This window comes from Cygnus atratus, chromosome 14 (assembly GCF_013377495.2).
Source record: "Cygnus atratus isolate AKBS03 ecotype Queensland, Australia chromosome 14, CAtr_DNAZoo_HiC_assembly, whole genome shotgun sequence".
Taxonomy (NCBI): domain Eukaryota; kingdom Metazoa; phylum Chordata; class Aves; order Anseriformes; family Anatidae; genus Cygnus; species Cygnus atratus.
In genome coordinates, this window is record NC_066375.1 from 2,597,205 (window position 1) to 2,617,388 (window position 20,184).

Sequence of the window (20,184 nt, forward strand, 5' to 3'; positions counted from 1 at the left end):
TGCATTTGCTACAGCAGCACCCAGGGTCTAGGCTATGGCACCAACCGCCCTGGCACAAGTCACTCTCCACACTCCCACCCGTGTGGGCTTTGGTGACGATTTGATGTGGTGGAAGAAGACGACGGACCCACAGGTATGTACTGCAAAACCCACCAGTGCTTTCCTCTGCCACTGCTCTGACAAAGTTAGGCAGCCCCAGGAGAAAATACGAGGGCAGTACTATAGCACCTTCCCTGCTGAAAACCCCACTGCTTCAGCTCCCATCACCCAGGCCGATGCTCAACATCCGTCACAGGTGAAGGCCACAGGCACCTGGCTACAAGTGCCTGAACTAAGAGAGCATGAAGAGGGCAATTTCTGTCTTAGTTTATCTCATACTTGGGCAGTATGTTAAAGCTCTAAAAGTATTAACTTAATTGTTCTGCCTTATGGTAAAAGCTCAGTTTGGGAAGAAACGGCATATTGAAACCTAGTAAGTCTGTAATTGAAAACATACCATGTCCTTACACATTAAGCAGCCCAGCAGCACATTTAAAATCGTGACTCAAAAACCTGATTAAGCTCAAGCGATGCTGGACTTTGGGCTTTCTAGCTGGAAGTCCGTAGTTGCTTCTTTTGATAATTTCTGAGACATGCTGGAGAAACTGACTTGTTGAAGAGTATTTACATACTACACTCTACTGCCTTTATCAGAAACATCTGCTGTCAGTTTTTATTTAACCCTTACAATAGAGGGGTTTTTTTTACTGCTGCTCTGGAGTATCAAGGTTTCCAACAGATTTGCACCTTTCAATGTTATGTGCAAGCAGCGTACGCCCTCTCATTATGGGAGAGACTTCCATACCCTGCAATACCCTGTGTATTAACAGCATTTGACTTTCAATAATTTACCAGCAGTTCTGGGCAGCTGCGGGGGGTCTCAGCTGTCTGGGGGTCAGCCAACATGACTCCCATCCACCACAAGGGCAGGAAGGAGGATCCAGGGAATTACAGGCCTGTCATTCTGACCTCAGTACCCGAGGAGGTTGTGGAGCAGATCATTTTGAGTGTCAGCACACAGAGGACAAGTGGGTGATCAGATGCAGCCAGCATCGGTCCATGAAGGGCAGGCCCCGCCTGACTAATGTGATCACCTTCTATGACAATACGGCCTACTTAGTATGTGAGGGAGATGCTGTGGTTGTCGGAGACCTGGATTTTAGTAAGGAATTTGGTGTTATTTCTACACTATTCTCCTGGAGAAACTGTCTGCTTGTGCCTTAGCCAGGTGCCCAGGTCACAGGGTGACGAACTGGCTGGCAGGGCCCAAATAATCCCAATGACCAGGCCTAGGGCCAGCCGGCCTCCAGCAGCACTCCTCGGGGCTCAGGACTGGGCCAGTTTTGTTTCACATTTCTGTCAGCGAGCTGGATGAGGGGATCAAGTGCACCCGCACAAAGTTTGTGGATGATACCAAGCTAGGCAGGACTGCTGAGCCTTGTTAGGGCAGGAAGGTGCTGCAGAGGGACCCGGATAGGCAAAAATCAATGGTCTGAGTTCAAACGCATGACACTGAACAAGGCTAAGCACAGGGTATCTGAGACACGTGGACGCAGCCCTACAGGGCATGGTTTAATGACAGAACTCAGGAGGTCATTTTGATGGTTACACTTGATCTTTAAGGTCATTCACAACCCGCATGATTCCACATTTTCAGCATAATTATGTGAAACATTTCTCTATTTCTCACATGAATAGCAACAACCACCTAGAACAACAGCCAACATACATGGAAAATCTCACTTTGAATTTCAACCTGGCTGCTGCTAGAGATGTTTAAGTCAACACAGATTGTTTATCTGAAAATCTATCCCTCTCTTAAGGTCAAGTTGTCTTAAAAGATCAGTGCAAGCCTGCCATGCTCTGTGGGTCAGGCTGAGAAGAAAAGTGCTTCCAGAGGGGGGAAGATGCAGCCAAGACAAGGTGTGTAATTCATAGTGGTATCTTCTGAAGGAGTGATCAGTGTAACTGGACGAAACAGAGAGGCAAGCAGAGTTGGAGTCAAGGGATGCTAGGGAAGTGAAAAATGTTTAGTTAGTTATCTCTTGGGGAAAGGCAGGCAATTTAGAGGCTATGGAGCACAGAGATTATCAGGTGAGAAAAAAAGAGGGAGAGACAGACCCATGAAATAAAACTAATCTATTAAGTCTTCATCCAAATTGAGGGTTGAAGGTGACCAGGAGGCCAATCCATCTCAGGCAGGAAGGAGCAAGCAACACCACCAGCACAGCCCCATAACCCGTCCAGACAGCTCTTCTTCTGGGGAGCACAAAGGGTGCCCCTACACGCCGTGCTGGGGGCAGTGGGCAGACTCTGCAGAAGTGCCCCAAAAGGAGTGGCACTTGGCATTTTCCATGGGGAAAAAATAAAAAAAAAAAAAGACCATCCTCCTTTTAGCTCCAGGAAACATGCTCATTTTTCTTGTGAGGTTTCCAAATAGCATCCAACCTGGAAAGCAAACGCCTCCTGCTCATCAATTCACGTTGTGTTTCCTGCTGCTTCCCGACCACGGAGGTATCTTTTTTGCATGCTTTTGACTTAAAATTCTTACGTAGCCTGAAGCTAGAAGTTTGTTCAAGTAAATTCTGCCTTGATGTTAACTGTTCCGAGAAGCTTGGTTGATCTGCATCTTTTCCTCCTCCTTTTTCTAGGAAATTTCCTCTGCATGCCCAGAGATCAAACTCGACTGATACCCCAGCTGTTCCCCACATCGCCACATCAGGAACTAGGATGTCTTCAATGGTGTGACAGGGCTGAGCAGGGCTGCAATGGGCAGCAAGGTGTGGCTACCAGGCCTGGCAGCACAGTAGCCACTAGCACAACAAGCTCATCCTGCTGCCAAACCAGCACTGTTCGTTCTACGTTCAGATGGAAAAAATAGATGCCTTCAGGCACATCCAGCCTCAAAACTCTACATGGGGATTATTTATGAAGAATAGTAGTATGGAATACATATACGTATGATTTTTGCATCTCCCTCTAAATCCTCACAAATTAGTTTTCTGGCTTACCTCCATTTTCTGCTTCTCCCCATCCAAGGAGCTGAAGCCTGGCCACTACCTAAGCTTGCCCACAAGCTCCTTCTCCTGTCTTGCTGCTGGTAACAGCTGCCTGGTTTCCTGCTGTTCAAGTTTTTGCTGCATCTCCTCTGGGTCCATCAATCTGCAGCTCTAGCAAAGCCAAATACTGTATTTACTTACCCAACGTTCATGCCCACTCTGCTATGAACAGAATTTATTCCTTTTGCCCCAAAGTACTTAAAAATAGAAACTGATGTATTAATTTACAACAGCTTTAAGCCTGCAAAGCTCTTCTGCTTCCAGCAGTAAGACAGCTGGGCGTGCAGTGGGTTTCCTACATCTACTGGCAAAGTTAGGCTAAACCATAGCTGCAATCACATTTTCAGAAGTAATCCACGTGAATGAAAAAACAGCACTTTGGAAGCAAAACATGACCAGCAGGATCAGCACTGTTTAGCTGAGAAAACTCGAGCTCCCTGGCTGAACTGCAATTCCCCACTCGTTGTGCTAGCAGCCACGCATCCTTGTCCAGAGCCCCATGTGTGTGCACAGTACCAACTGCATGGTGAGACTGCCTAGGAGCATCTCTATTACTGTTTAATTTACTGTGCCTAACATCAACAAATGAGTTGATTATCGTGGGTTCTTCCCTATCTGCATGGTTTCACTCCCTCTGTTAATTTTTGTCACCTAGAACAACAAAATATATCAAATTATAATTAAACACCATTGCTGATAGATAGGCGGGAGTGAACAACTTTGCCCACCCTCCACCCCTAATTTGGATTAGCCTGCCTCTACAATAAAATCCAAGCTGAAAAATATTTTGAGCAGTTCCTTGGAAAGATTTTTACCCTCATTTCTACCTATTCCCCTGCCGACGTTGTACGTGAAGAACGATGAGGTTGGATTCAATGTTACAAAATGTACAAAAATGCTGAGAGACTGCAGTTTAAGCTTAGAAAAACAGGAGCTTAACATTAATATGCTGACCTAAATTTCCCTATCCAGTCAGATTTCCATTCATTGAAAACATTCTCTCGATTTTTCAGGGCATATAAAAATTTCTATGAAAATTAAAAGAACAGATGGATAAAGACATGAATCTTTGCTTAAAGCAAAGAGTAATTTTAAAAATCAGTACAATAAACCAGGAAATTATTCCTACTTGTGATCCTACAAAACAGGTATTTTTAACATAGCCTTTCCTCTGAACATCTGAAGCACGTCCCAAAGATAAAGCTGGCATGTTTCTGAACATGCCAATTTTATATGCATATAGCATACACATACAAACGTGCATATTTGTGTAGTGTCATGTAATCTGGATGTCATTTGGATAGCACAACAGCCACAACCACAGGAGCACAGCTGTTTCTAAAGAGCAGTGCAGTACAGTCAGTTACTGATTTGCAGAGGGGGGTGGGGGGATTTTAAGGTACAAAAACAAGTTTATTGGACTCTAGCAATAGGAAAAGAACAGTGGCATAGAAAATTAATAGGTGATTTACTACAAAAGTAATTACAGCTGATCACTTCACTGTGTTCCTGAAGGGTCTGAGGAGAGAAACTTGCCATTCCTGCCAAGTTTTGAGAGCCTTTCATCTTCCATGGAGGGGAGGAAATTTGAAATGTGCAGAAGTAAAGGACAAAGTCAATAGAATTTCTAAAGGGCATCACCGTTTTATAACCATGAGTTGGTTTTTCATCTAGGGCATAAGAAACAACGTCAAGTGGCAAGCAATGAAATATTTCTTAAGCTGTTAGCTGGATCTTCCACCACTGCTAATTGATGCAGCTCCAGAGCTTTCATAAAAACCACAGCAACTTGGGTGTGCTCATTCTCTTGCTCTTCACTGTGATTAGTAAACTCACTACAATGATGAGGATCGTGTGTCATTAATAAACACAAAAATACAAATAGGACTTCCACAATACAGAGCTTGTGAACACTTCAAAGAAAAGGCTTTATCACTTCAATGCTAAACAGAGTTTGTATTTTTATGGTAGTTTGATGTCATCTATCTGAATAAATTCGGAGTTGCAACTCATTTAAGATTATATGGACAAACAGAGTGGAAGCAATCTGCTTGAACATTTCTTGGCTGAATGGTTTAAAAAGCAACTTTTGACACTAATTTGTTGAATGGATGATTGTGAGCAACAAAAACAAATTAAAAGTTAAATGTTCCGGCTAGATCCTCAGCTAATAAAAAGCACTGGCGGTCCATTAAATGGTGTGGCTTTGCTCATTTGTGTCTGCTGAATATCTGCCTCTATACTTAATGCGACTATCCATACACTTAGCTATACAGTTATACTCTGCCTACATTTTATTCTTAGTACTGAGCATCTTTTATTCCTGCACTTCCAACAGCAGCAGGAGCATTTGTCAGCTCCAGAAGTTGCAGAATTAGTCCTTATGTACTTGAAAGAGTCGGGACAGCCACCAGAGACCCCTTCTGCTAGATGTGTAGAATTTGATAGATATGAACGTACACTGCTTTTACATACATAAATTCTGTGGTCCTTAATTTACAGGAACAGATGAGCATCATATGTTCATCTATACTCATTACATAGTAACTCACCCCTCTTTGAAATAAAGTCCTGCCACTGTCAAGCCAAATGCTCACAGGCTTTCCCTTTGGAGCTTGGTCTAGCACTTCTGCATTGCTGTAAGCCTTTTAGCCTGCCTGTTTTCTGCTGCATGCTGTTCCCTTCCCTTTCCACTAAATACATGTTGCGTCCACCCAGTCAGCACAAATTGCGGCATTTCCTGACTCCCTGTTCCTGTTTTGCTGAGTCCAACCTGTTCTCTTGCACCTCTGCACTGTCCTATCCTGGACAGCTGATGTGAAAACACAGGTTAACATTTTTATTTCATTTCCCCTTCCTGTGTGTTAAATGCAGGTTGCATATAGGAACCAGCAATAATGCTTACACCTGAAACCAGAGAGCTGAACACCCGGACACACCCAGCCAAGTCAAATCCCACTCATCTCCAATACAGGGAGCTCATCTGCTCAACATACACTCACCAGGGTGCCAGCAGATATTAAGGGAGACAAAAACAATCTAGAAAACGAGCATTACACAAGCCAATACTGCACCCTCACTGCAAGAACTGCATGGGGTGTGGTTATATAAACATATGGAGTAAATAATGGAAAAGTATTTAGATAGAAATAGAGTAAGAAAAAAATGGTTAGTTGGAAAAAAAAGGTCTGCCTCCTCTAACTTACCCCCTGATTTGAGTTCAGAAGAGTAATAAAAAATGGTGTTCAAATCCTGTGCTTATTTACCACATGCTGTTTTCTTGTTTTTCTTTTTAAACCCAGCATCACAAAATCTGGTGCCTCATAACATGTTCTGTTTTCCATTACATGAGTATAATACAGATGTAAACTGCAGTGGGTTATGTTTGAAAGCAAAATTTTGACTTAATGGGATTAAACTGAATATAGGAAAGTATTGTTGCAGCTTCTAATCAACTACCAGAATGAGTTTTTTTGTTTTGTTTTCAGTTCACAGAGCATCTTTAGTCTAAAAGGATAATATTCAAACACCAGCTAGGCAGCCCAGGAACAAAACAGCTCTGCAGCCATTGCCACTTAAATTCAGAAAGAAATCAGTCTTCATACATCACAGTGGAAGATGGCTGCCAGCTGCAGTCAGGGAGGCATCTCCCCTCTGTACCACAGCAATTAAAAGATCATGTAATTACTGTTCATCTAGCGCCCACGGAAGTCAAAGGAAACCATTCATCGACTGTAATGGGCTTTGGAGCAGCTTCAAAATTTCTCCAGCATTTGCAGTCCTGACGCTGGAAACCAAATGCATCCCAGTTTAACTAGGCTCATCCACAGCTAAGAGTGTTTTCACATCTTTCTTTCATCTAATATAAGCACAACCCTGTAAGCCCAGGCACAACTGACCATCAGTGTCAATTAAATGGACTATTTGTTGAAGGAAATAAGTACAGCGAGTCAGTGTTTACACATGGACCATTCAATAATCTAGGCTTTATTTCCTTTGAAAGAAACAAGCTTCAATCTAACGAAATCAAAGCTTTTGTCCAAAAGAGAAAAAAAATCTGGAGACTGTAAGCCAGGATTGCCCCTCGCTTCAGCAAAAAATTTTAATTACTCTTGCTCATCCATGACCACAGGATAAAAGAGAGCAAAGCATGCTTGCTACATGTTCTCTTGTGTTAGTTTGTTAGATATTTTTAAGTTTCATTTTTTCAACTTTTTCCAAAGTCAAATCTTCCACCAGGGACAGGGAACAATATTCTTCCTCCTCTTCAAAAAAAAAAAACTCTCCACCCTTCAACCTCTTCCAGTCCTCTCTGGTTTCTTCAGGAAAAAAAACATTATCCATAAAAAAGTTACCATTCTATAGAAAAAACAGAAAAAAATCAGATCATGCCATGTAACAATTTAAATCCTTTTGTGCGCATAAACATTTTTACTCACCTGATATTTTGTTCTCGCCGTGATATCTGCTCTGCAAACGTTTTAATACTCATCAGGTTTGTGAAGGAGGGTTTTGTTGAATTATTTCATAGGAACTACTGAGGACAAGCTCCATAGAGGGAGATCCTTAGTCTTTGACAAACGTGCCCAGACAGCTTAGCAAATCCACAGGTTTTAGTGACCAAAATGTATTTACCATGTTTTGTTAACATTTTCTTCTTGACTTCCAAGTAGTCTCCAGTCCTTCAAACATCTGATTTTTCCGACTGCATTGCAGGCTGTCGACCCAGTTTATCTATAAGCTAAGTCTTGACTTCTTGGCTACTGTCACCTTCTCTCCACTTCATCCCTGGATCTAAGCCTCCTGACCGAAATTCATTATATTAAATGCATTTTTGCAAAAGGAGGTTGGTTTCACCCAAGTGTTTTCCGTTTGGAAAATGTTACAGTAAATTCTCCAAATGGAAGTCAAGTCTTACCCATTCTGTGAAGAAAACGAGAAATCAACCTAATTGGGCCTGGAAATTCAGCATCAGAAATTCAGCCACAGAGCTCAAAATCTAGTCACAGCTCTGAAGTAACATTTTCAACGCACCTTCATAAACCATAAACTCAGTCTTACTTTCAAAAATTGCTATTTGAATTCTTAGAAATTCTGGTTACCTTCATTCGGAAGTAAGCTATGGAGATCCAAATCACATCTGAAGTTAAACTTGGAGTACTGTTACAAAGCTTTCTTCATTAAACCCGTTTGCACCAGCACAAGACTGGACTCAATCTCTATGTCAGTAATGAATTGCACCACACACTGCACAGCTAGAACAATGTCTTGACACCTGTGAAGAAGAAATGCTTCTCTGCATCTCAGAGCCACTTTAACAACCCATGATCCCTCCTCAGTCTAAGACTGATGGAATTCTGATAAAATGGGATTTCTTCATTAGAAGAAATGGAAGTTGAGACAAACACGTGCATGCTGGAAATCTAAGCTAACCAGATTTTGCATTTGCAACAGCTATATATTTGAATTGTTCAAGTCCTCCTGCTGTCTCACCCTCACCGGGCTGAGGAGCTCCTGCCTGGAGACCTGTGTTCACAGCCAAAAAACAGAAAAACCAAGGGATTACTTGCCCAGAGGACAAGTGGACCTGACCTTTCTGTTTACACAATAAAACAATGGTTAATTAAAACCTCTTTACGTTATACTGAGACAGATGAGGCAAACAACTGCATGATCTGGAAAACATCTGCTAAACAAAATCAAAATTAATGATAACCAGAATGAGCTCTTTGATGGCCGATACTCACCCAGCTGCCAGGAACCATCAGTGAGCTGCTCATAATAGCAATTAGTTACTAATGCAAAAGTTTGCAGGGGCAGGACCTGTGCTCAGAGCACCTGCACAACTTGTGTTCAACACTGCTATACCTTGGAGTGGATTTGCAGCACACTGATGCATGGAAAGACTTCAGCCTTTTTCTCCCCAAAATGCTCCAGGGTCAGAGTTTAGATCCCACCAGCACACAAACTTTGACTTGCATGCCCAATGCTGTAATGCCATTCTGCTCTGAAAAAGCAACTTTTCATTGAAATAAATCTACAAGTTGCTACACAAAGACCTGTCAGGTGAGTGTTAGGAGGCAGTCTTTGAAACCTGGCAGCAGTATACTTTTTCAAGCCTGTAAACTCATGTTTGTTTTAAGAAGTCACTGTAAGAATACTCAACACCAACAAGCACATTGAAAGAAAAATTTCTCCTACCTTTTCTTCTTGTGACTTCAAACCTTCTGGATTCCTATAACGAAAAAGAGAATTTGTGTTTTTGTTTTTTTTTTGAAAAAAATACAATTGTTCAAAGGCAGCATGAACAGAAACCCCTAAAAGCATTAGTCATTGTCACAGAGATGCATCTATGAAGCTCTGCACAATAACCGAGTAATTACAAGTATACATTTCAGTTTGTCCATAAATATTTAATGGATTAATATATCACCTGAAGTGATTCATCATTCCACAACAGGTTACATGGTAGACCGTAATATCTTACTTTAAATGGATTTTTTTCTATTGTTAAATGGAAACAGCTATAAGGGGTTTTATTATTAATATAGCAAGGATTTGGGATTGAGGGAGAAGGAGCAATTATGGGTCTTTTTAGCAGAGACTGTCGCAAATACCCGAATAATTTCAGAATAATCAGACTACTCATGCTCTAAGGGTTCATTTCAATATTTGCACAACCACATTATCTGCCCTGTTTCTCCCAAAGCATCACTACCACCTCCAATCACAAAACTTTAAAAAACACATTGCTTAGAGTCTCAAAGGGTATTGCATTCCCAGACAACACTATCTACTTACACTAAGGGTGAGACTCCAAAGGAATAAATATTTAATTCCAAGCAGGAAAGTTATTTATGGATTAATTACAAACGCTTATAATTTCTACCATTCCAGTTATTTCTTGCAACCAGTATTGAAGATAGAGGAATCTCAGAGGACTCTAGAGGACCATCCCCGCATACCACTGGCCCTGAGTCACACTGACCTGGACACTGCCCACTCATGCAGTATTAACCCCACTGAGCACAAACCTGGAGCTGGAAGACCCCAAAGACATCCTGGCAGACACCGGCACAGTCTCTGCTGCCAAAGGAGCTGGGGATGCCCATGAGATGGCAGAGAGTGCCAGCAGCTGCTTCCCACCCAGCTCCACGCTGGGCCCCAGGACCATCCTTGCTGCTTTTGATATACCTCAGAAACAGCTTGGCTCTTATTTGGTAATCTGCTCCCAGATTTTAAAAGCTACTTTTTCCCCCAATGGTCTCCCCTACAGCAGGGACACAGGAAAGAGGAGCAAGCTCTCCAGCTCCCTGCCAAACACTTGTTATGCAGATTTTTACTCCTGTGGATATGACTTGTTTAACTTCATTTCATTCCCTTAGTGCTCACTGTTCTCAGATGTTTATTTACCTGAGAATGAAATAAAAATAATTTTCCCTGCTTTTGATAGGAAAAAAATGGCCTTCCTAGACATCTGAGCTTTATCCCACTTGATGCTTATTATGGTTTTATTTGTGCTCTGTTTTCACTTAAACTAATTCCCTGCAGACCACACTTAGACAAAGGGAAGTAAAACAAAGTGCTGTGCATCTCATGAAGTCTACCCACACCCCTTTCTGCATTAGTGCCTTGCCATGGGGTAACAGACACCAGAAATCTGCTACTGGAGCATGTGATAAAAATAGAGCTTTTCAAAGTGGCAGAAGATAGAAATAAACCAAGGAAAAACAGCTCATGGAAGTAACGGTGGCACCTGCTCGGCTAACAACTGCTGACCTCACTTCCCCAAAACTTCATCACTTCAACCAAAACAAGCCATTTCACTACAGGATGCAGTATTTCTCACAGAACACACACCACATGACTGTAGCTATTCATTTAGTAGCTGCAGAAATGCTCCTTGTCTTGTCACTCCAGAACCCCAGCAAGGTCCCAGCTCACGGCCTGGCCACCACAGGCAGGCACAGCCCAGCCGAGGCCTGCAAGGCCTGCACCAGCCCTGGGCCAAATCCCACCACACATCTCCTGGGCCTGCTCTGCTCCGTCCTGGTGACAATTTTATATTTTGTCACCATTTGTGCATACACAGAAGAGGCAGCTTCTCTTCTCCTGTCTTGAAAACAAGTTGTTTTCTCATAAAAAAAGAAGTAGTAGGATCAGGAAGGCAGAAAGAGGTTCCTTGCCATCCTCCAAGCCAACCAAGGGGGATAAACAAAAAAGAGTTGGTATTTATAAAAACAGGAAGTTATTATTCCACATAGGATTCTACCTCAGTGATCTCAAGAAATATGGGAAATGGCAGTCAGGATTAGTACAGACTTCAAAGCATTTATCCTCTTTAGGCAGCAAAGCTCTGAGCTGTGTAGACAGTTACACTCCAGGGACCTCTCAAAGCTTTTCAAAATATTAGTTTAAGAGGTGGGGCACAGACTAAAAAAAATCCAGATACAGCCTGATATCATTAAGCCCGTGTACATGTAATATATGCAAAAGGGAAGAGTACTTTTAAAGTTCCCTTGGAGCCCCTCACTTTAACAAGCTTCTTGAATACTCTGCAGTTCAAAGGCTTAGAAACACTAAAACTAATTACAACTATTACATTGATCAAAAGAAAAAAAGACAATCACACACTAAAAAAAAAAAAATCAAGTGTCAGCTCACTTGTATTAAATACCCTTTTGGTATTTCCATGAAAGAACTGCATAGACACTGAGGAAAAACAAAGGTTGGTCTTCAAAATTCCCCTTCTTTTACTCCGTTTCTCTTTATAACGGTAAGCTCTAATGAATACAAACTACCCAAAAACCAGATGCAAGATTCAGAGGAAAAATCTTGATGGCAATACAATGGGAGAATACGAGGTCAGGCTGCAAGCAACCACTTCATTACCACGGAGAATGTCAGCGCTTGGTACACCCCCAAAACATCCCCTTTCATGAAGAAAAGGCCAAAGGCATTGAGAACACTCAGTATTTCAGAAGCATACACAAAAACCTGGGAAAGGAGAAAAACACCTGGCAACCATGGCAGAATTTAAGTGGCCACAAAAAGGAACGAGCTCCAGGTAGAAACAACTCTGAGGCCTCTGTCCCTCCAAGTGAAACTACAGCAAGAACTCAGTATTTTCTTAGTTTGCCTCCACCTAATCTTTTTTTTTGTAACACAAAAGAAACTATGCTAATTCTCCTCCTTGAGGGCATGCTAAACTTAAGACCTTTCTATTAATGATCTAATATACCACTAAGACACACTGCTGGTACGTCTGGCCACAGGCACAGCACCATGACGCATGCTGTGACAGTGGCAATCTCCACAAAAAGGAGCAGTCACCCTTTCTTTGAAGTGTAAGATACTGCTCTCAAGTAAAAAAAAAAATCAGAGGTTTTAATAACATTAGTAGAGAACCAAACCATTTTGATAAAAATGACATTAAAAGTTCTCAGATGCATTGCCTGAGGAATACTTCTCTGCAGAAGCCATAAAGCAGATGGTTATAAATGAGACTTATTTCATGGCCGCCATTTAGTGATTGCAAATTCCTTTAACTAAAAATCTAATTTTATCAAAGCATAGATCATATGTTTTTAAGTGAAAAAAATTGTCTCAGATTTCTCATTCCTTCTGTAAAGCTTCATGAAAACTGTAACACAATGTAATACAGCAGTTTTGTTTGTCAAGGCTCAGTTTCAGTACCTATTTCCTATTTTCCTCCTTTTTAAAGTTAGTTAATTGAAGGCAGAACAAAGGGCCCCTCTGTTCTGTATCTGAGGTGCCTAATCATTGCTTATGTGGAAATCAATGTAGTATGTTTGCTCCAGTACTGCTGTTCACAAGGCATCTATCTACCGACAAAACATCTCTGAACAACTAACCAAACCTGTGTCTGCACATGAGAGCAGATGCAGTGGTAACAAGTACAGTTATTAATCGTAGATGGGTTAGATGGAACAAAAAAAAATCAGAAACAGTTCCCTGCCCACTATCACACACTTCATTCCCCCCCAGATGCTGCGTGAAAGCATTGCACAAACACCTGCACGAACCTCACGCAATTCAACAACTTCCTTGCACAAATCCCTTTCCTGCCTTTTTAAAAGGGAACACCAGCCTTCCAGAAGACAGCATCAAGATGTCCTGCCAAGACATAATAGCCAGTTTGCGTTATAGGCTCCTGATTAATGCTGAATCATGGGTGCACAGACAGTACTTCTAGAATTAAGAATCAAATTTCATTCAGAACAAACACTGGGGGAGAGTGGAAGGGTATTTTTGGGCAGAGTTAAATGCAACTACACATAGGGAATACACAATACACCAAGCAGGACACTGCTTGGTGACCAAGGAGCTACAAGTGGATTTACTGACAGTCATTAGTGGCAGATCCAAGCAGCAAAACCACTTATCTGTCTGTTTGGTATCACGGTAGATAAATTCTTTGAATACCTCTGTATAAAAATGCATCAATATTAGTGTTATATCCCCACAACACATTGCTGTACAACACAGCAATGCTCTCCTTGCAAATCCTTGTTGCAGGCAGACCAGGCCATGTGAGATTCTGCTCTTCCTGCTGAAGCAGGAGGCTCCTCATTTCCTGACCCCCCTGGAAAAGGTGTGCATCACATTATTTCCAAGGAGCACACAGCACCTCTCATACTCAGGCAAAATTCTACCAAAACACTTTATGGTCAAAGGTTTCCTTTCTGTTATACTTTACTGCAGCCTCCACTGAATTTTTTTTTCCATTTTTGTATAATGGAAGACCCACCACAACACTAAGTACAATTACACACCAGTATTTACAGATATTTATGTATGGCTGTGCATTTGCTGTTCTCATTAGCAGCCTCTGACCACATGAACGTGATGTCTGACTTGTACCAAGTCTGGTACCAAACATGTACCAACTGCCCTTAAGTACAGCAATTCAGGAGATAATCTTGCAGTGTTTTCAGTCCTGTCCTTTAATACTGATTGTGATTTAGTCACAAGGAGTAATTCGTTTTTTTAATAACCATATGCAAAGGTTGGTGTAGCAGTCCTTGCCAGAGCCAATTACCACAGTAAATGGAAGAGATGCAAGACACAGAAGAATAGCTAACATTTCGGATCAGCAAGTGATCTCTCATTATTGGACTCTAGCAGCCCTCTTACCAGGTACTTTCGGGAGTGCTCACACAGGATAAAGCCAATTCAGCACATGCAGCTGGGCTCACGCTGGGTCTATCACAAAATTAGACATTACCTCTGCACACAGCAAGTCTCCAGAGAGCTGCTCTCTGGATCAGCCTAACTGCTGTACAATTTCTAAATATATAGCCCTAACTCATATAGCAAATTAATAAAGAAGTGGCTGTTCCTACTAATAGAGAATTATCCCATGGATTTTTCCCCCCCTTCAGAGCATGCTCTTATCTCAAGTGAGGGGTCAAGACAATTACACTGACATCCAGCACTGGGCCAGGTGGAGCACTCTGCATGCGGATTGCAGCAAATGCAGTAGTTGTGGCTAATATGTAGCTTGGTTTAACAATCAGGATTTCTCTGTTTACAGCCACGAACACAATATATTCCCAAAAAAAGATGCTAATGAGGCAGAGAACTTTTTTTTTTTTTTTAAATCAGGCATGAGGAAGAAAATAAGTCATACACTACAGTTTAAAGAAAGCTTGGTATCAGGACAGAAGCTGGCAATTTAGATTTGTCCTGTCTAGTATAAACTGAGAAAATCTGATGTCTCACATCACACAGTATCATCTGCTCAAACATACGGTAGCTAATTGAGATAATTGCTGCTTCTCTGATTTTATTCACTATTTCAGGACTTCAGATTAGAAGCTCAGGTACAGCTCCATAAATTTCCACACTGTCATCTGGAAGCTCATGGGAAGCCTGTTTTAAAAAATTCCAAATATGCAGCTGTATCCTTCCTAACCTAAAAAGGTAAGAAATACCCAGCCTGATGATAGAAAGGATTCTCAAGTAGAACTGCCTTCCTTTAAAAGCCACTGCTATACCCTTTTTTGAAAGGAGGATACACTACATTTGGAAAAAAATTGGTCAATATTTAGTCTTTTAAGGTTAATTAGCTTCTGAACAGGTTGTCAGAAAATGTAACCATCCACATCATCACAGCAGAGTTAAAATTGCCTTTTTTTTTTTTAATTTGCAAGATAAGTTTTACTCTGATCTAATTCTCTGCTTCAGGAATATATCAGCATTTCCCCACCTAGATATGATTTTTCACAGTTGCTCAACTGTGACATGAGAAAAACTCACAGAAAATTTGATTCCTGATAGTCAGTTTGTGCCACAGCTCAGCTGAGCCAAGCACCCTGAGCCTCACAGTCCCTCCACTCCTCAGGGAACAGCACCCAACCCTGGCAACCTCCAGCACCAAAATTCAAGGTCATTAGCACCTGAGAAACCACCTACAGTTGTGGTCAGCTGCTGGCTGTGGCTACTATTAGTTGAGAGGTGATAGCCCCCACTGGGCTGGGCAATGTAAGACAACTAAGATGTATCACACCACATGCTACCAGAAGTTTTAAAAAATAAAGGAAGCAGGATTTCAGTTCTCTAAGGGATTGCATGCAAGAAGTTACCTTTAAATTGTACCTACACAACTTGTGCATCTTGAACTACATTTACACTGATAACCAGCACCTACAGCATCTCTAAAGGGATAATATACTAGTTAAAATTTAGAATGCAATTCTAAAACAAGCAGCAATTACAACTTTTAAGAGATACCACAAATGCAGGTAACAAGGAGTGAATCATCAGTATTTCCCAAAAAGTTATACAAAAATAAATATAAGCCTTGTCTCCCCTTCCCTTCATTAAGGTTTAAAGCAGGAGCAGGCTGTAGCCCAGTACAGATTTTAATTCAAATCTGATTCTTTCCTTCCTTTCTCCAAACTGACTTACAAGCAGGAAGAGCACACACACAACAGAATACATTACTACTAATAATTCTTAAAATAAATACCAGGATATTAGATCTTCAACTGCATATAAAATTGATACACTGTGCCTGTCTTATTCCAAGCTCACGCTCTGAAATTATGCCTCTACTTGAATTATAAGCAAAAGCTTTTATCAAAAGCCTTTGCAGTTTTGTAGCTTGCCTCCCAAAGCAGTGCCTTCGTAGTCAGATCAGGAAATACAACTTTGCCAGGGGAAGCAGCACAAAACCATCCCCATTGCTCCCCTGCTGCTTGGAATCATCAACTGTGGTCTTCAGCTGCGGCATTAAGTGAAACAACATTGAAGAATCTGCAGATAATTAGAAATTTCAGGAATAATTGATACTCCTAGAGAAGCACAGTTCAGGCTGTGAGTGGACTCCAGAGGGATGGTTTATCCTGTGTAGGATGGCACAGAAGGGCTGGTGCAACACAGCTGTTTGCAGTCATGCTGAAGGTGAAGGTGACATTTATTACTTGGAGATTTTAAGCAGCTCGGGTGCTACGCAAGTAATAACTAATGAACAAGTCAAACGATAGATAATCTACACAGCTGAAAGCTTCCAGATGCCAATAAGAAAGTTATGGCACCTTAAAAAGAACATGTTTGCTACATAGATTAGCATAAAAACAAGACTTGGCATAGCTGCATATGATACTTTGAGGTTGGTGGTACAATTTAAGGCAAAAGCAAGATAAGGCGACAGACAAATATTGGTGAAAAATGTATCTCCTTCACCAGCCCAGCACAAACCACTCCATTCGAATCTCCTGACCAAGTGCTCCCTCAGATTCGATATGCAGAACTCCAAGGTTAGTTCAGGTTGGGCCTTTTCTCCTGTGCTTGTACTGGAGACTCCCCACAGCTACCAACAGTGGCAAAAACTCAGACTACATTTTTAAGAATTCCTTTCCATTTCAGAAAGGAGACGTGACCCCAGAGTGTACCATCTGTTGCCTCAAAAGCAAACCAAAGGCCTTCTAAGATAACAAAGCTGTCCATGAAACATGGTCGCCTATAATGCCCAACCTAACATGAAACCCGCCATGCTGAATGGAGGGGCAAAGCCTTTTCTGTAACTATCACCTCAGAGCACACGAGCTCTATGTATTTGAGGTTTTGAATATACTCCACTCAGTAGAACTTAATTCCACGATGGTTCAACCCTAGAAAGCTGCACACCCTAGCTCCACGGTGCTCCATGTGCAGCACCCAGAAGCTTCAAGAACTTTTCAGCACCCGCCTGAACCAGCCTGAGAAGTTTCACAACGTGAAATGACAGCAACATTCTCCAAAATTAATATGGACCAAGCAAGTTGCAGCTTTTCTGTTTAGTACCAACATTGTCCTTTTTAATTAGGTTTTCCATTTCAATTCGTTATATACCCATGGAACTCCAGACTGCACGCACGTTTATTACTGTTCTAATCAAGACTAAAAATACTTCACAAAACAAACCTCTTCTCAGGAACACCCCATAAAATTGAGAAGTGGAAGGCTGAGCATCAGGAAAACAGACACCACTGCTGTGCTAGAAAGTTACTTCCTCATGCAGAAAGGCTGTGTACTGCAGTCTGTGGCCTCAAGACTTATTTTTCCCTTTATAAATGCAAAGCACAACTGCAATAATTCTACCACAGACCATGAAGAAATCGATTTAGCAATCTGAACATAAATTAAGCAATGTTTTTGATTCAGTAAACTTGTTCCTATGTAGATCAGAACAAGTATTAGTGAAGGTCAGTGACCCATAGCCAAGTATTTACTTTGAAGTTTGTAGGAATCTTAGATCAGGGCATACTTCAAATTATTTGACCTGTAAATTAACCCTTTACATATTTTTAAAGCAATTTCAGCGAATTGCTACAAGCTTTCTATTTGTGATTCAATGATCTAAATGCATGTTAATGGAATTACATATTAATCAGGAGCCATGTATTTGGTAACTAACAAACATTACTAATGAATAAAGAGCAGCATCTGAGGCCCTGGCTGGCACAGGCTCCAAACCCACAACTCCATAAACGAAGAACAGCCACAATTACATTGCACAGGAGATGAACTCCCAGTTGAACAAAGCCAAATATCACTAGAAAAGATTTTTTTTTCTTATGAAAACGTATTAAGGTTAAATTATTTTCTGAAAGATAACAAACGCATTTTGAGAAAACAGCGGTTACCTCAATTTAGCTGTCCTACCTGACAGCTGCATTCAGGATCTCCAGGTTTATTTTGGTCTTTGGTGTTATACATATAAACACTTTCTTGGGGAACAAGCTTTCTGTACAGTTACTTTATTAAAAATCTGCATTACAACTTACAGCCCTGGAAGCTATTTTAACTGCGTTTTGTACATTAAAAGTTTTAATATTTCACACCGGTTATAAATTCTGTACAAATCTGAACAAATGCATTTCTAGCTTAGATCCTTTCACCTCAAGCAAGATCAAGTAATTGGTGCAATAACTTCATGGTTTTTAGAGCAAGATCAAATGAATGAATGCCTTTCATGTAGTGTAATAGTTCTACAGCTTATATTAAAATAAATCATTTGAGTAATGAATTTAATTCTTCAGAATAACTTTTTCAAAAATCATAACTAATATGCATTAGTGAAGAATTATTTTTTTTAAAATACAAAACCATGCCAAATATTTAATTATTTTTAAAAAGCTAAAATGATCCAAGGCAATACAAAAACATTTAATATTAGAGTGCCTGTATACTGTGTGTTGACTACACAGCAACAAAGCGCAAGAGGAGGTGAGGGTGACTGTGTTTCTTCACTTTTACAGAATGGAGAAGGGATACCTCAAGGTAAAAGTACTCATGAGGCAGAACTCAGAACATCAGAATCTCGAAATCTCCACTAAAATAATTACCAAGTCCTGCTGAACAGGAGCCACATGTTTGACAGCGTTGGCTTTCCTGCCACCACAAGTAAAGCCAATGCTGTCACCTTCAGCACTGAGAACAGGCTCAGTTGCTTTACACCTGCCACAAGCCCAGAGCATGAAAGGTGACAGGCGCCACCACCCTGCACTAAGGCAGGAGTCCCACCTCCCCGTCAGGCTGTGTCCTCTCTGGCCGGATCAGGACCACTGTCACCCAAAGGCCACCACGTGCCCTCAGAAGCCAACATGGGCTCTAAGTTTGTTGGTCCTCCCAGAACGACCTATGGCTCAGGTATGCTTAGCAAATGGCCTGTTTCAGGCTTCACCTGAAGATCCAGTGACCCAAGTGAAGAGCCAGGACGGGGTTTGCTTATTGAATTTAGCTTAATGGGTCCCAGTGGCCTTAAGACAGAGCATACCATAAAGTCTTTGGGGGACAAAGACCGCATCTCCACAACAACCAGATGCACAATTTTCCTCTCGGAACTACAGCGATATGCTCAGGAAGTGTAAGAGCTTGTGCTTCATGGTCCTTTCACAATCATTGCTTCTTCACTGACCTCCTCAGCAGGTATTTAGTACAAATACATAAGTAAATATGCCCCCACTTGTTTTCACAGTACAGAAAGCCTGAACACAGCACAAAAATAGAGACAAGAGTTGCAGCTGCAGCAGCAGCAGATCTACAGTACCTCTTGGTGCAACCTCCCTCCATCCGAAAACAGCCTTCTGCTCCCGGCCGAGTCCATCCATCCCCTCGTGACAGACGAGAAAACCCCAAGCAGTACGAGAGATAACCAAAAGCTTCTTGACTTCATCATTTCACGTCTGTTGAAAACAAGAGAACAGTCATAAAACAATCTCAAAACAAAACCCAGCTCAAATTCAGTAACATGCAGAAGCTTACTGTAACAGCTTGGTGAAATATTTACCCCTAAGTTATCCTCCAACAGGCATGCTGTTCCCAGCCTGCCCCTGCCAAGCTGGACCACTGGGATTTCCAAGTTTAACTGCTGTGGCCGGGAGCAAGCCGCCCCACACACAAGGTTATGGTTCTGTGGAAACCCAGAGGTGTCTTCACCCCTCCTCAGGCAGCCAAGCAGCGCTGGGTTATTCACAGCCACTTCATGCATTTTTACCCTCAGCAAATCGTCACAAAAGCCTCACCAGACACTGCTGTTCATTTCTTTGATCACCGGAGGCTTACAGCAGTGTGCCAG

At 41.6% G+C, this 20,184-nt stretch overlaps 1 protein-coding gene across 2 annotated transcripts in view; it reads right to left on the minus strand.

Moving 5' to 3' along the window:
• FSTL4 (follistatin like 4) overlaps positions 1-19,785 on the minus strand; it is a 206,799-nt gene extending 187,014 nt beyond the window's left edge. For both annotated transcript variants that reach the window (XM_035560769.1, XM_035560768.1), the window contains exons 1-2: positions 19,657-19,785; positions 9,300-9,333 (exon numbers count right to left, since the gene is read on the minus strand). In XM_035560769.1, coding sequence (XP_035416662.1) covers positions 9,300-9,333; positions 19,657-19,785 — 163 coding nt within the window. The remainder of the gene's footprint in view (positions 1-9,299; positions 9,334-19,656) is intronic.
• Positions 19,786-20,184: the final 399 nt, after the last annotated feature.